The sequence below is a fragment of the Bufo bufo genome, chromosome 7 (genome assembly GCF_905171765.1).
Source record: "Bufo bufo chromosome 7, aBufBuf1.1, whole genome shotgun sequence".
NCBI lineage: Eukaryota > Metazoa > Chordata > Amphibia > Anura > Bufonidae > Bufo > Bufo bufo.
The window spans coordinates 82,962,084-82,978,432 of record NC_053395.1 but is presented as its reverse complement, the minus strand read 5'-3'; the positions used below and the strand labels follow the sequence as shown (position 1 = coordinate 82,978,432).

The 16,349-nt window shown below is 43.4% G+C and overlaps 1 protein-coding gene across 2 annotated transcripts in view; it reads left to right on the top strand.

The window, feature by feature from the left end:
* Positions 1-16,349, top strand: part of LOC121008919 (katanin interacting protein) — a 311,559-nt gene that overhangs the window by 42,583 nt on the left and 252,627 nt on the right. For both annotated transcript variants that reach the window (XM_040441686.1, XM_040441685.1), the window contains exons 4-6: positions 7,799-7,959; positions 9,852-9,928; positions 12,757-12,903. In XM_040441686.1, the coding sequence (XP_040297620.1) occupies positions 7,799-7,959; positions 9,852-9,928; positions 12,757-12,903 (385 nt within the window). The remainder of the gene's footprint in view (positions 1-7,798; positions 7,960-9,851; positions 9,929-12,756; positions 12,904-16,349) is intronic.

Here is a 16,349-nt window from a genome sequence, read left to right as displayed (position 1 = left end):
TGAGCCGAAACGTCGCTGTTGCCTATGGGTAAATAAAGTTTATTTTATTTTTATCCAGTGGAGTGCTGCCCTTTTTCTTTTTTTGTGTTTGTTGGATTGGCTTATATCCACATCTGGGCCTGTGCACCCTTTCCTTCCAACTTCATTGTGACGGTGCTGCCATTCCCTTTTTTTCTTTTATATATATATATATATATATATATATATATATATATTATATAAATCTAGAACTCTATATATTCAGTACAGACCAAAAGTTTGGACACACTTTCTCATTCAAAGAGTTTTCTTTATTTTCATGACTATGAAAATTGTAGATTCACACTGAAGGCATCAAAACTATGAATTAACTAGGGATGTCCCGATACCATTTTTTTAAGACCGAGTACGAGTACCGATACTTTTATTTAAGTACTCACCGATACCAATTACCGATACCAATTATAACAGCGCGCAGTTGCTGATAGCAATGAAAAAAATTAAAGCTGGAATTTGGTTGCTATGGACAACTGCTTTACTTTTCCTTTGTACAAGGGTTAATAAATTAATAAATGGGCATATAACAGTGCTTCCCGACCAATGTGCCTCCAGCTGTTGCAAAACTACAACTCCCAGCATGCCCGCACAGCTTTTGGCTGTGCAGGCATGCTGGGGAGGTGTAGTTTTGCAACAGCTGGAGGCACACTGGTTGGGGATCACTATTGTATGCATCATACCCACCTGGCCACGTGGCCTCTCCGATATTCTTTTCTTCATTACATATTTCCGGCATAAATCTGTGACAACCCCTTTAATGGCCAGCATAATGAAGGCGACTGAGTAGTGTATGAGTGCTCCCAGTCTGGTAGATCCTTGGTGACAACCACAGCAGCCAGCATCACAGCAGTCACAGGGGTTGTCACCCACTTTCCCTGAAGTTCTCAATGCCAGCTCCTCCCACTTCTGCTCTGGATGGCTCTGCTTATGAGAGGCGGCCATATTGGATGTCACACAGCTTTCTCAGAATCAGATGTGGCTGGCAGACATAAGAATGGACTGCAGTACCTGGGCTCCGGCAGCTCCTGCCATCTCTCCACCTCCGGCCCAGCTTCTTGCAGTCCCCTGAGGATAATATCCAGAACCCCAGCCAGAGGCGGCCTTCTCCTGCCGCTGCCGAGCCAGCACGTCCCCAGGTGTATAATATCCGCTGCCATCCCCACGCTGATCAGCTGAGAGCAGCGCCACCGCCGACCGGAAGAGAAGATGGGACACGCCGCTGCAGCCGTCGCCCGGAAGAGGATGGGATACGCCTCCGCCACTGCTGATCTGGGCCATGAGGTATCGGCCGTGGTATCGGCGACATTTGCACGAGTACAAATACTCGTGTAAATGTCCAGTATCGGATACTGGTATCGGTATCGGGACATCCCTAGAATTAACACATGTGGAATTATATACATAACAAACAAGTGTGAAACAACTGAAAATATGTCATATTCTAGGTTCTTCAAAGTAGCCACCTTTTGCTTTGATTACTGCTTTGCACACTCTTGGCATTCTCTTGATGAGCTTCAAGAGATAGTCCCCTGAAATGGTTTTCACTTCACAGGTGTGCCCTGTCAGGTTTAATAAGTGGGATTTCTTGCCTTATAAATGGGGTTGGGACCATCAGTTGCATTGAGGAGAAGTCAGGTGGATACACAGCTGATAGTCCTACTGAATAGACTGTTACAATTTGTATTATGGCAAGAAAAAAGCAGCTAAGTAAAGAAAAACGAGTGGCCATCATTACTTTTCCCAGTGTTTCCCAACCAGTGTGCTTCCAGCTGTTGCAAAACTACAACTCCCAGCATGCCCGCACAGCCAAAGGCTGTCCAGGCATGCTGGGAGTTGTAGTTTTGCAACAGCTGGAGGCACACTGGTTTGGAAACACTGCTTTAAGAAATTAAGGTCAGTCAGTCAGCCGAAAAATTGGGAAAACTTTTAAAGTAAGGGCTATTTGACCATGAAGGAGAGTGATGGGGTGCTGCGCCAGATGACCTGGCCTCCACAGTCACCGGACCTGAACCCAATCAAGATGGTTTGGGGTGAGCTGGACCGCAGAGTGAAGGCAAAAGGGCCAACAAGTGCTAAGCATCTCTGGGAACTCCTTTAAGACTGTTGGAAGACCATTTCAGGCGACTACCTCTTGAAGCTCATCAAGAGGAATGCCAAGAGTGTGCAAAGCAGGAATCAAAGCAAAAGGTGGCTACTTTGAAGAACCTAGAATATGACATATTTTCAGTTGTTTCACACTTGTTTGTTATGTATATAATTCCACATGTGTTAATTCATAGTTTTGAGGCCTTCATAGTCATGAAAATAAAGAAAACTATTTGAATGAGAAGGTGTGTCCAAACTTTTGGTCTGTACTGTATATGTGTGTGTGTGTGTGTGTGTGTGTGTATATACCCCCAAAAAATGACATATTGGCAAAAATATCAGCACAAATAATCCCAGGTGCTGATCAGGCAGGTACGCACTGAAAAGCACTTGGCGGTCACAGCTCGCATGCAGAAAAAGTGATGCAGAGCTGGAAAATGGTAAAAAAAAAAAAAAAAAAGACCAAAAAAGTGCACGGACCAAATCACGTCCATAAAAAAAGGTTGGAGGGGGGGGGGGGGGGGGGGGGAAGGGAAAAAATAATCTGTGCAGCTATTCCAGATGTTCTTCTTCTTTTCAGCAGCAAAAGGGTTAAATTCGCAGTGGTGGTACTCACCACAAGACCCAGCAAGCCACAGCAGCACAGAAAGGCACAGAACATCTCTGCATGCAGTCGCAAGCTAGAATGGCTGCATGCAGGGAAGTTCTGCCTCTTCCTGTGCAGCTTAAAGCGCTGCCATTGGCTGGAGCGTTGTTCCAGTCAATCCCAGCGCTGGCAAGGGACCCAAAACACTGGTGTCCCCTGCCTCACCTCGTATGTGACTGGTGCTGACCAGTTCAGCACCGGCCACCATCCCCTGACCTCCTCCCGACCCGCCTCGCAGCTTCTGACAACTTCCTGCGCTGCAATGTGCCCGTCTCATTGATCGGCCAATTGCAGCGCTTGGAGCTGCAGGAGGGCGGATCGGCACCATGCTGCTCTTACCTGGCATGGCTGCCTCCTGGTAAGAGCAGCCATGATGCCGCAATTCTGCCCCGATCGTTCCCCAGAGCCTTGCAGACCTCATGAAGTACATGTACATCATGGGTCTTTAAGTCCCATCCTGATATAACGTACATGTACGTCATGGGTCCTTAAGGGGTTAAGTTCTCGGTAGAACACAGAGCAGGCTTGTTGCAGGGAAACGCGGATGCCCTGTCCTGTGTGCACTGTTTGGCATGTGTTCACCTCCTCAAGGTTGAACAAAGGGGGGGGGGGTTGTATGTGACACAGTAAAGAGAGTTGTATGGGGAGGCAGGTATTTTCCTCCCAGTGTGTGCTGCTGGATTGATTAGCGGCCAGGCTGGGTTCAGCAGAAAGAATCTCTATATTGGGATCTGAGGCTTGTGCTGGGCTTGGAGGTCTGAGACCAGTGTGAGGGGAAACAGGCCGCCTAAAGTCTATTCATGGACTCTTTGAGGCAGAACTGCCAGCTGGGTGTAAACTAACACCAAAACCAAAAGGTGGCTTTTTGTGTTGAATGTGACTTTTTGTTTATGAACTTGCCAAGAGTGTGAATAAACACTGAACTGTTTGATTTAAGAACTGGTTGGTGCCTCTATACTGTGTCTGCTTATCCTGTCTATCAGAGCGAATCCCCACAAAAAAAAAATATTTATATACATATACACACACAATCGGCCCACAGGGAAAATCCCAGGTAAGGTACATTGCCAATCCGCCCCTGTTGGCTGAGCTTTATTGACAAAACTAAATTTACACACTCCAATAAGGATTTTTTTTTTTTTCCCTGCATTTCTGTATTCCACTGCCTGTTAATACCATCTAAGCACAGATCAGACAGCTCACGATCCTCCAGTTCCATTGCGCGGGAAGGGTCAATCCCCATCAAATAATTTAAGAAAAATCCGAGCAAACGTATTGATTTTTCAATCCATGATATTCTTTTACTTAATGTCCTGTAAATTTACTTCATTACATGGAATAAAAGAATATCATGGATTGAAAAATCAATAAGTTTGCTGGGATTTTTCTTGTTAATACCATCTGTCACCAAAGACTGGCATTAAAGAGGTTGTCTGACATCTTTGAAAATGAAATGTGCAGCAGGCAAACTTATAAAACAAAGAAAAACCCTTTACTCACCTGCTACAGTGACTTGCAAAAGTATTTCCCCCCCCCCCTGGACTTTTTTCGTATTTTATTGCATTACAGCCTTAAGTTCAATGTTTTGTTAATCTGAATTTTATGTGATGGATCAGAACACAATAGTCTAAGTTGGTGAAGTGAAATGAGAAAAATATATAAATAAAACTATTGTTTAGAAATAGAAAACAGAAAATTGGCATGTGCGTATGCATTCACCCCTTTAATAGGAAGCCCATAAAAAGCTCAGGTGCAAACAATTACTTTCAGAAGTGACATAATTAGTGAAATGATGTCCACCTGTGTGCAATCTACGGGTCACATGATCTGTCATTACCTATACACACCTTTTATTAAAAGGCCCCAGAGGCTGTAACACCTAAGCAAGAGGCATCACTAACCAAACACTACCATGAAGACCAAGGAACTCTCCAAACAAGTAAGGGACAATGTTGTTGACAAGTACAAGTCAGGGTTAGGTTATAAAAAATATCCAAATCTTTGATCATCCCAAGGAGCACCATCAAATCTATCATAACCAAATGGAAAGAACATGGCACAACAGCAAACTTGCCAAGAGACGGCCGCCCACCAAAACTCACCGACCGGGCAAGTAGGGCATTAATCAGAGAAGCAGCACAGAACCCTAAGGTAACCCTGGAGGAGCTGCAGAGTTCCACAGCAGAGACTGGAGTATCTGTACATAGGATAACAATAAGCCGTACGCTCCATAGAGTTGGGCTTTATGGCAGAGTGGCCAGAAGAAGGCCATTACTTTCAGCTAAAAACAAAAAGGCACATTGTGAGTTTGTGAAAAGGCATGTGGGAGACTCCCAAAATGTATGGAGGAAGGTGCTCTGGTCTCATGAGACTAAAATTGAACTTTTCGGCCATCAAAGAAAATGCTATGTCTGGAGCAAACCCAACACATCACACCACCCAAAGAAAACCATCCTCATAGTGAAACATGATTGATTGTGGCAGCATCATGCTGTGGGGATGGGACAGGGAAACTGGTCAGAGTTGAGGGAAAGATGGATGGTGCTAAATACAGGGATATTCTTGAGCAAAACATGTACCACTGTGTTTGAGGCTAGGACAGAGGTTCACCTTCCAGCAGGGCTAAAGCAACACTTGAGTGGTTTAAGGTGAAACATGTAAATGTGTTGGAATGGCCTAGTCAAAGCCCAGATCTCAATCCAATAGAAAATCTATGGTCAGACTTAAAGGGAACCTGTCATAGACTTTATGCTGAACTCACTGAGGGCAGCCTAAATTAGGGACAGAACTGCTTATTTCAGCAGTGTGTCACTCATGAGCTAAAAGTAAGTGGTTGCCAAGAACCAGCATCATAATCATTGCAGCACAGGCCTGGAAAAGAGTCAAATCTACCTGAGAAGAGTCATGGTTATTCATAATCTCCTGCTCTCCTCGCCCATCTGCTGATGATTGGAAGTTATCTCCTAGAGAGAAAGGGAGACAACTAGGTAGAAGACTGTCAATCATCAGCAGTTGGGCGGGAGAGCAGGAATTCATTAATAACCATGACTCTTCTCAGGTGGCCGGGACTCTTTTCCAGGCCTAAATCTGCCATAATTGTGATGTTGGTTCTCGGCAACAACTTACTTTTAACTTTGAAATGACAGACCGCTGAAATCACCTGTCTCTACTTTATTCTGCCGTTAGTATGGGCAGCATAAAATTGATGACCAGTTCCCTTTAAAGATTGCTGTTCACAAGCGCAAACCATCCAACTTGAAGGAGCTGGAGCAGTTTTGCAAGGAGGAATGGTCAAAAATCCCAGTGGTAAGATGTTGCAAGTTCATAAAGACTTATCCAAAGCAACTTGGAGCTGTGATTGCTGCAAAAGGTGGCTCTACAAAGTATTGACTTTAGGGGGTGAATAGTTATGCACATTGACTTTTTCTGTTAGTTTGTCCTATTTGTTGTTTGCTTCACAATAAGAAAAACAATCCATGTTAATTCCAGGTTGTGAGGCACGAAAACACGAAAAAAGTCAAGGGGGGAGGGGTTTGAATACTTTTGCAAGGCACTGTAAATGTCCCTCCACTTTCAGCCCCGTTGGACCGTAAATGATGACGTCAAGTCCATTGTTCACGTGACAGCTCAGCAAACCACTGGTGTCAGCAGTCATGTGTACGTGATATGTCTCTGACATAGCAAAGGTTTTTTGAAAAGTTAGTGAGTCACTACTTTCTTCTGTTGTATTACAAGAGCCCATCACTCGTGTGTCGTATTACGAGGCCCATCACTCGTGTGTCGTATTACGAGGCCCATCACTCGTGTGTCGTATTACGAGGCCCATCACTCGTGTGTCGTATTACGAGGCCCATCACTCGTGTGTCGTATTACGAGGCCCATCACTCGTGTGTCGTATTACGAGGCCCATCACTCGTGTGTCGTATTACGAGGCCCATCACTCGTGTGTCGTATTACGAGGCCCATCACTCGTGTGTCGTATTACGAGGCCCATCACTCGTGTGTCGTATTACGAGGCCCATCACTCGTGTGTCGTATTACGAGGCCCATCACTCGTGTGTCGTATTACGAGGCCCATCACTCGTGTGTCGTATTACGAGGCCCATCACTCGTGTGTCGTATTACGAGGCCCATCACTCGTGTGTCGTATTACGAGGCCCATCACTCGTGTGTCGTATTACGAGGCCCATCACTCGTGTGTCGTATTACGAGGCCCATCACTCGTGTGTCGTATTACGAGGCCCATCACTCGTGTGTCGTATTACGAGGCCCATCACTCGTGTGTCGTATTACGAGGCCCATCACTCGTGTGTCGTATTACGAGGCCCATCACTCGTGTGTCGTATTACGAGGCCCATCACTCGTGTGTCGTATTACGAGGCCCATCACTCGTGTGTCGTATAACGAGGCCCATCACTCGTGTGTCGTATTACGAGGCCCATCACTCGTGTGTCGTATAACGAGGCCCATCACTCGTGTGTCGTATTACGAGGCCCATCACTCGTGTGTCGTATTACGAGGCCCATCACTCGTGTGTCGTATAACGAGGCCCATCACTCGTGTGTCGTATTACGAGGCCCATCACTCGTGTGTCGTATAACGAGGCCCATCACTCGTGTGTCGTATTACGAGGCCCATCACTCGTGTGTCGTATTACGAGGCCCATCACTCGTGTGTCGTATTACGAGGCCCATCACTCGTGTGTCGTATTACGAGGCCCATCACTCGTGTGTCGTATTACGAGGCCCATCACTCGTGTGTCGTATTACGAGGCCCATCACTCGTGTGTCGTATAACGAGGCCCATCACTCGTGTGTCGTATTATGAGAGCTCATCACTCGTGTGGCCTATTCTGAGGCCCATCACTCGTGTGTCGTATTACGAGGCCCATCACTCGTGTGTCGTATTACGAGGCCCATCACTCGTGTGTCGTATTACGAGGCCCATCACTCGTGTGTCGTATTATGAGAGCTCATCACTCGTGTGGCCTATTCTGAGGCTCATCACTCGTGTGTCCTATTCTGTTCTTAGGGCCCTGAATAGCTTCAGAGCAAAGGATCCTACACAAGTTAAGCTGGAACATCTGGAGCAAGGATTTTCTCTGTACATAAATGGAGCAAATGCTGATTTGAAGAAACAGAACAGCACGCAAGATTTAGCGAGAGGAGGCTTAAAAACCCCAAAAGTCAAAGGTGAGTTTTGATCATGGCAGGGATGTGTGTGACGTGTGCTGGGAGTAGCTTGAACACGATGGATGATTTTTTAAATGTTTATATTTAGGGTCATTTATTGTGTATAATTATGTGTTTCGTATTCAGACCAGTGCACAAAACCATATTGAGGGCATCCAAATCTATTTTTTTCCATGAAGACTTGCTGCATTCTATGTTATGACCTTTACTTGCAAAGAGACAATTCTGATACTTACTATACATTAATACATTTTTGTGAATATGTATTTCCTTAAAGGGTTTGTGTAGTGGTATAATATCGATGACCTATCCTCAGGATATGCCATCCATATCAAATCAGTGGGGGTCCGATTCCTAGCACCCCTGCTCATCAGCTGTTTGAAGGGGTCATGGCGCTCTTGTGATTGCTGTATCTTCAAAGTGTACATGCTTGCCATCCCCCGTGTAGCGAGGGTGACGTGTAACTACTGCTGCTCCCAGTCAAGTTGTAATTACACTGCACCGCCACTACAAGGGACACGAGCACCATGAACCCTTCAAACAGCTGATCACCGGGAGTGTCGGGAGTCGGACTCTCACCAATCATCAATATTATACCACTACACAACCCCTTCAAGGGGTATTCCAGGGGAGTAGTTATATTTAAGAACATGGTCAGGTAAAATAGTAATCTTTACTTACCTTAACGATCCCCTCTCTGCCTGCTCAGCAAATACCGTAACTGGTAGCAATGGTCACCCCCTAGAGTAAGCCCAAGCCATTTCCAGTGTGTGGTGCCTAGATCAGGAGGTGGAGAGAAGCAGGGACTGATCCATAGTGGCATGGGATCTGTGGAAGTGACTAATGCTTCATTATTTTTAAAGCGTTATGACTTTTTTTTTTATTAGAGAATTAAAGAGTGAGTGCCTGAAGGAATATATAAAAAATGTTTAACGTGTTCCTTCAGGCACTCACTCTTTTATTCTCTACCTATTTTGTTTGACTTTTGGCACCAGACAAGTGGGAGACCATGGAGTATATTTCTAGGTAGAATTTAGTTTTTAATCTATTTTTCCTTTTTTGTTGTTGTTGCCATTTTCAATCAGGTGAGCTGTCTACTGTTTATATTTATATTTAGGCTTTTCTTTTATTACCTGCCTTTTTAGTAGCGACCTTGGAAATAAAGTTTCCTTGTCACAGTTTTCGTAGAATTTTGCCTAGTTGCAGATCAAATACATTCCTCTTTTATCATTGGATATAGCTCGTCTGATTTAGGCCTCATGCACACGACCGTATGTGTTTTGCGGTCCGCAAAAAAAAAACAACGAATGACGTCCGTATGGGATCCGTTTTTTTTTTGCGTATCCATTGTAATAATGTATATCCTTGTCCGCGTTTTTTGCGGACCCATTGAAAGGAATGGGTCCGCATCCTATCCGAAGAAAAAACGGAACGGGCACAAACAAAATACGTTCATGTGCATGAGGCCTTAGGTCTTATGCACACGACTGTTTTTCGGGTCCACATCCGGGCCGCAGTTTTTGCGGCTCAGTTGCGGATCCATTTACTTCAATGGGGCCGCAAAAGATGCGGACAGCACTCCGTGTGCTGTCCGCATCTGTTGCACTGTTCCGTGGCCCTGCAAAAAAATATAGCATGTCCTATTCTTGTGCGTTTTGCGGACAAGAATAGGCATGTCTACAATTCCGTTTTTTATGCGGATCCGCAGTTTGCGGAGCGCAAAAAAACGGCACTGTCGCGTGCATGTAGCCTTACTGTGTAAGAATCTGGAATAGTTGTGTGTCAGCCTGTGAACGCTGAGTGAGAAAAAGATGAACTAACATAACATAAAATAACATAAAAAAGGAAATCAGGATCTTTTATAATGTTCCCTAATTTTATTTTCATTCTAGATGATGCATTTTCTGTTCTTCCTGGGAGGAGGAACCATACTGCACCTGGCAAGATTCAACGGAAGGTGTGGATGCAGGTATAATGTTTCATTCCTATACAGTGAAGCTTCTTCGAGACAGTGGCCAGTATGTACTAATAATCTGTCATAGGAAATCATGTCATGATAACGGGTGCTCATCTCTTTTGGAGAGATGTCCCTTTATCATTGTCATTGACAATATTATAGGTTGCTACGTCCACAGGATGAATATGCTGCAGATTTTCCAGATTTGCGGATGGAAAATCTGCAGTGGAGTACAGTAGCAGCCCTGTTGACATTTTTCATGCCGATATTGACCTGTGGTCTGGATTTTGAAATCGACAGCATGTTATTTTCTGAGATTGATTGGTCAGATTTTCACAGATTTTCTACATTGAGTTCAGTAGAGGAGTCAGAATACACAACCAATTTCCTTACAGAGACTGATGGGGATGAGAGAAGCCTTGCTGGGAGCGCCAGCAGAGGGCAGTATAGTGTTTTTTTAATTTTAGTTCATCTGTTTTTTGCAGAGAAATAAACAAAACAATTTTCTTGATTTGGAGTGGATTGCCTTGTGCCTTTCTCTAGATTGCTGCAGAAGGGGTCTGAAGTAAATCTCGTTCATATAGACGTATCCAAACTAACGTTTCATGAAACTTTTGCCTTGTCCTGTGCTGATTGTAGGACATACATACCTTTTGTAGAGCTTTTTTCATCTGGAGTAGTATGATTCTTTTCTTACAAGTGCACATAGCAGAGTTCAGTGTGTGCTCTGTTATCTGCACTGAGCTGCTTCACAGCCTCTTCTCTCTGCTCTGAGTGACCCCTGTAGTGGTCTCCTGGTTGGATGCTACAGCTGTCACTCAGAGGAGAGGAGCTGTGAAGCAGCTCAGTGTAGAGAACACTTCACATTGATGCTCAGCCTTGGGCAAGAGCAGAATAAAACTTCATATCAACACTACTCCTGATGATAAAAGGTATGCTTGTCGTGCTCACCCTGACCTCTGCTTAATGGTGTCAGCAGTTTATCATGGCCGAAACTCCTGGCAGACTCCCTTTAATAATACAGTTGCAGGAACTTACAGTTATATATTAACTACACGCTCCAATATTTATAGAGAAGAATAAACTATATGTTATGTATTTCATTATTTTCTGTAAGACATTGCCTTGAGATATTTGATATCTTTTTGTCTTGTGGACTCAATAAGGTTATGTTCACTTCTTCGTTGCAGGCTCCATTAAAGATGGTGTCTCGTTTAACCCTTAGGATACCAGCGCCATACATGTACGGCGCTGGTGCGATGTGTAAACATGACGCCCGCTCGCACGTGCAGCGGGCGTCATGGCCGGCAGATCTCTGCTGTTTCATACAACAGAGACCTGCAGCTAATTACCGTGACCGTCAATAATAACGATCGCGGTAATGAAGTGCTTTAGATGCCGTGATAAGTGAGATAACGGCACCTAAATGCGCAAAAACCAGAAGCTCGCTCTTCCGGGCTTCCTACCTATGCCCGTGTGTCCAATCCGGGCATAGGTAGTTGCGCTGAATACTGGTAGCTTTACTGAGTAAGCTAACAGTATTCAAACTGCAATTCTTATTTTGGCCACTAGATGGCAGGCCAGGATAAGAAATAAGCAAAAGTGAGCAAAATAAGCTAATAATAAATTCCTGATACACCAAAAAAAAAAAAAAAATTAATAAGCTCATATATGAGGCACATAATGATCACAAAAAATAAAATGTTAAAAAATATATAAAAGTTTAAATCACCCCCCTTTCCGTATATTGCCAATACTATTTAAATAGAAAAAAAAATTCCAATAAGGCAAATGGCGTAACAGAAAAAAGGGTCAAAATGGCCGATTTGCCATTTTTTCCTTGCTTCTCTTACCAAAAATTTTTAATAAAATCTGATCAGAAAGTCGCGCATACTCCAAAATGGTATCAATTAAAAGTACAGATTGTTCTGCAAAAAATAAGCCCCTAAACAGCTCAGTAGACATAAGTATAAAAAAGTTATGGGGGTCAGAATATTTTTACACATAGACATAAAGAACCTATACATATGGGGTATCGTTGTAATCATACTGACCCAGAGAATGAAGGGCATTGTTCAGTTTTGCCGTAAACAAAATGCTGTGGGAACAAAACCCGTAAAACGGTGGCGGGATTCCGTTTTTTTTTTCCAATTCCACCCCAATTGGATTTTTTTTTACCGCTTCCCACAACATTTTATGCCATAATTAATGGTGGCATTAGAAAGTACAACTTGTCCTGCAAAAAATAAGCCCTCATACAGCTATATGATCGAAAAAAAAAAAAAGTTATGGTTCACAGAAAATAGGGAAGAAAAATGAAAATGCAAAAACGAAAAAACCTCCGGTATCCTAAGGGTTAAGCAAATAGCATTTATCATGTACAGGAAGTTAATACAAGCCACTTACTAATGTATTGTGATTATCCATATTGCCTCTTTTGCTGGCTGGATTCATTTTTCTATCACATTATACACTACACTGCTCGTTTCCATGGTTACAGACCACCCTGCAAACCAGCAGTGGTGTTTGTGCTTGCACACTATAGGAAAAAGCACCAGCCTTTGTGCGGTGACACGCTCCTGGCCACCAGAGAAGCCTCTGCTTTTTCCTATAGTGTGCAAGCACGGCCACCACTGCTGGATTGCAGGGTGGTTGTATTAACTTCTTCTACATAATAATAAATGTTATTTACTGAAGTGAGACAACCCCTTTAAGAGCCTCCGTGGCTGATTCCACAGATTGTGCAGTGCAGATGTGAATGAATCAGTTGCATATGCTGAAAATCTACTAAAGGATGCTTATATATAATAATGCGACTGACAGCTCTATTATATTTGTAGAGTTCCTTAAACATTAAATCTGAAACTGGAACACGACTGCATATTGGCCCAAACGTGAAGTACTCCGAGGATTTTGAGGCAGATGAGGCTGACGATAACCGTGATGAAGAGGGTGTGATCTCTAGACAGCATTATGAAAGTGAAGAGGTAATTTATTACAGAATACGTAATGTTGATTCTTTCTTGCTCTTGTCATTATGGGGACACAGGAGACCGTGGGTATAGCTGCTGCCACTAGGAGGCGACACTGAGCAAAAAAAAGTGTAAGCTCCTCCTACAAGCTATGTCCCTTCTGCAGACACTGAGCTAATCAGTTTAAGCTTAGTGCTTGAATTTTTTTGTTTTTTACTTTTTATTTTTTCTTCATCTTTTTCGCCAGAACACAGGTAATTCTAACTTCCTTCTACCCCACACTGATGGAGGAAGTCCAGTGGGTCACCAAACCTGTTTGTTCCCTACCACAAGAAGAAATGACCTAAAAAAATGGCAAAAATAAAATCCCTACCACACATTTAGTATCACCGCATCCATAATGATCCACGCTACACGATTATCATGTAATTTATCCCATATGGTGAATGCTGTAAAAAATGACAGAATTGCAAAATATTTTTTATTTTTTATTTTTTTGCTTATTTGCTACCAAAAGCACTGAATTAAAAGCCGTCCAAAAGTGTTATGTAGCCTAAAATGTTATCAATGAAAAGTACAAGTCATCCAACAAAAAAACGAGCCCTTACACAGCGCCGTAGAACAAAAATAAAAAAGTTATTGGCTTTGGGCGGCCAAAGCATGCTAAATAAATTTTCTTCTTTTTAAAAAAAAAAAGTTTTTTATTGTGCAAAAGTAGTAAACGTAAAAAAAATAAATAAATAAATAAAACCATATATATTGCGATTATCTTTCTGACCTACAGAAGAAAGTTATCATGTTATTTGTGTTGAAAACTGAATGCCACAAAATTTATAACGTAAAAACCCAGTGGCAGCATTGCTGTTTTTTCACCATCCCCAAAAAGAGTTAATAAAAGTTAATCAGTAAGTTATGTGTACCCCAGAAGCCCTCTTACATCGGTAGAAAAATAAAAGTTATAGCTCTTGGAATGTGACGATGAAAAAATAAAATAAATTGCTTGGTCACCAAAGCCCACAACAGGCTGGTGACTAAGGCCCCTTTCACACGGGCGAGTATTCCGCGCGGGTGCAATGGGTGAGGTGAACGCATTGCACCCGCACTGAATCCGGACCCATTCATTTCTATGGGGCTGTGCACATGAGCGGGGATTTTCACGCATCACTTGTGCGTTGCGTGAAAATCGCAGCATGCTCCTCTTTGTGCGTTTTTCACGTAATGCAGGCCCCATAGAAATGAATGGGGCTGCGTGAAAATCGCAAGCATCCGCAAGCAAGTGCGGATGCAGTGTGATTTTCACGCACGGTTGCTAGGTGACGATCGGGATGGGGACCCGATCATTATTATTTCCCCTTATAACATGGTTATAAGGGAAAATAATAGCATTCTGAATACAGAATGCATAGTACAATAGCGCTGGAGGGGTTAAAAAAATAAAATAAAAAATTTAACTCACCTTAATCCACTTGATCGCGCAGCCCGGCTTCTCTTCTGTCTTCTTCTTTGCTGTGTGCAGGAAAAGGACCTGTGGTGACGTCACTCCGGTCATCACATGATCCATCACCATGGTAAAAGATCATGTGACGGACCATGTGATGACCGGAGTGACATCACCACAGGTCCTTTTCCTGCACACAGCAAAGAAGAAGAAAGAAGAGAAGCCGGGCTGCGCGATCAAGTGGATTAAGGTGAGTTAAATTATTATTATTATTTTTTTAACCCCTCCAGCGCTATTGTACTTTACATTCTGTATTCAGAATGCTATTATTTTCCCTTATAACCATGTTATAAGGGAAAATAATACAATCTACAGAACACCGATCCCAAGCCCGAACTTCTGTGAAGAAGTTCGGGTTTGGGTACCAAACATGCCGATTTTTCCCACGCGCGTGCAAAATGCATTACAATGTTTTGCACTCGCGCGGAAAAATCAGGCATGTTCCCGCAACGCACCCGCACCTTTTCCCACAACGCCCGTGTGAAAGAGGCCTAAGGGTTTTACCCAGAATATCTCAGGAGGTCCAGTCCTTTGGAGCACATTGCTAACTCCCATTTTATGATAATACAGGCTTATCAGGTCTGAGACTTCCAGACTTCTAGTTGCCAGTTGGGTCATCATCTTTTATCTTCAGCAGGATTGTTTCTGACCGGCCTCACCTGGGCATGTGGTAGGCAGGCTGAGCTCATTCTTTTTCTGACAACATGCATCAGTCTATCTTTAGTGTATATGTTCACAGCATGCTTTTTGGACTACAACCTGCTCCTGCCTTATAGGGTTGTTCTCTAGTCTCCCTGGATCATCTCTTTCTTCTTCTCTGGTTCCTATTTCTAGTACTTCCATCACACCGTTCAGCGTTCCTCTAAAGCCACACATGGAGGTGCTATCTGCAGCGCTCCTATCCCAGGTTGCCTGCTTCTTTACATTCTCCTCAAGGAGGGGCTCTTGTCCCATGCAGGACCCGTTCTCCAGGATCCCTACTGGATATTCCTTTTTTTGGCTTTGGTTCTTCCTCATATTCATCTTGCTAGTACATGGAGAGGTTCTTCTTCCTATTGCAGGTTTATAGTTTTTTTTTCCAACAGTGGGGTTGGTCCTGGTGTTTTACCCGTGGCAGGGAAGACCAACTGGGTCACCTTGCGATTCCTCCACTGCTTTCTGAAATCTAAACTGCGATCCTTTCTCTGCTTGGTAGCCTGTGTGTTACAGTAGGTCTCTTCCATTCAATAGGTACCTGTAGAGGCAGCCTGTTTGGCTCGCATTCATAAGGCTCTTGCACACGACTGCATATATTTTATGGTCCGCAAATCGCTGACTCTCTAAACATGTATACAGTCCATGTGACATTCACATTTTGTGTAGACCAATTACCTTCAGTGGGTTTGCATTTTGCGGACAAGAATAGGAAATGCTCTATCTTTGCGGAACAGACATACTGATGTGGAAAGCACACTGGACATTTATATTCTCGCATTCGTATGTCCATTTCACAAATTGTAGAACATGTCCTATACTTTGCTGCAAAATGCGGGACCGCCACACAATGTGTGTGTCACATAGACTGTAACCGTGTTACATACGGTCGTGTGCATGAGGCTTTAAGAGCTACTCTGTGTTCTGTTCTTTTCTCTCCAAGACCTCCTGGTCTCCCACCCTTCTTCATCGGGACTGCTTTGGAAAGTCCCACGGTTATGTATCCCCAGTAACACGGGCAAGAAAACAGGATTTTTGCTATTCACCTGTAAAATCTTTTTTTTTTTAATAGCTTCATTGAGGGGACAGCTCCCATTCTGTTGTTTAACCATTTTTTGGGATGAATCCCACTGTTTGTGGTTCTGAGCCATCTTGAGTGTTTTTCTTGGGTTTATGGTTGTTATTATTATTATTTATTTGAGAGCATCATTAATTCCGTGGTGCTGTACGTCTAAGAGGGGATATATATAATATAAAACAACACAAGTAA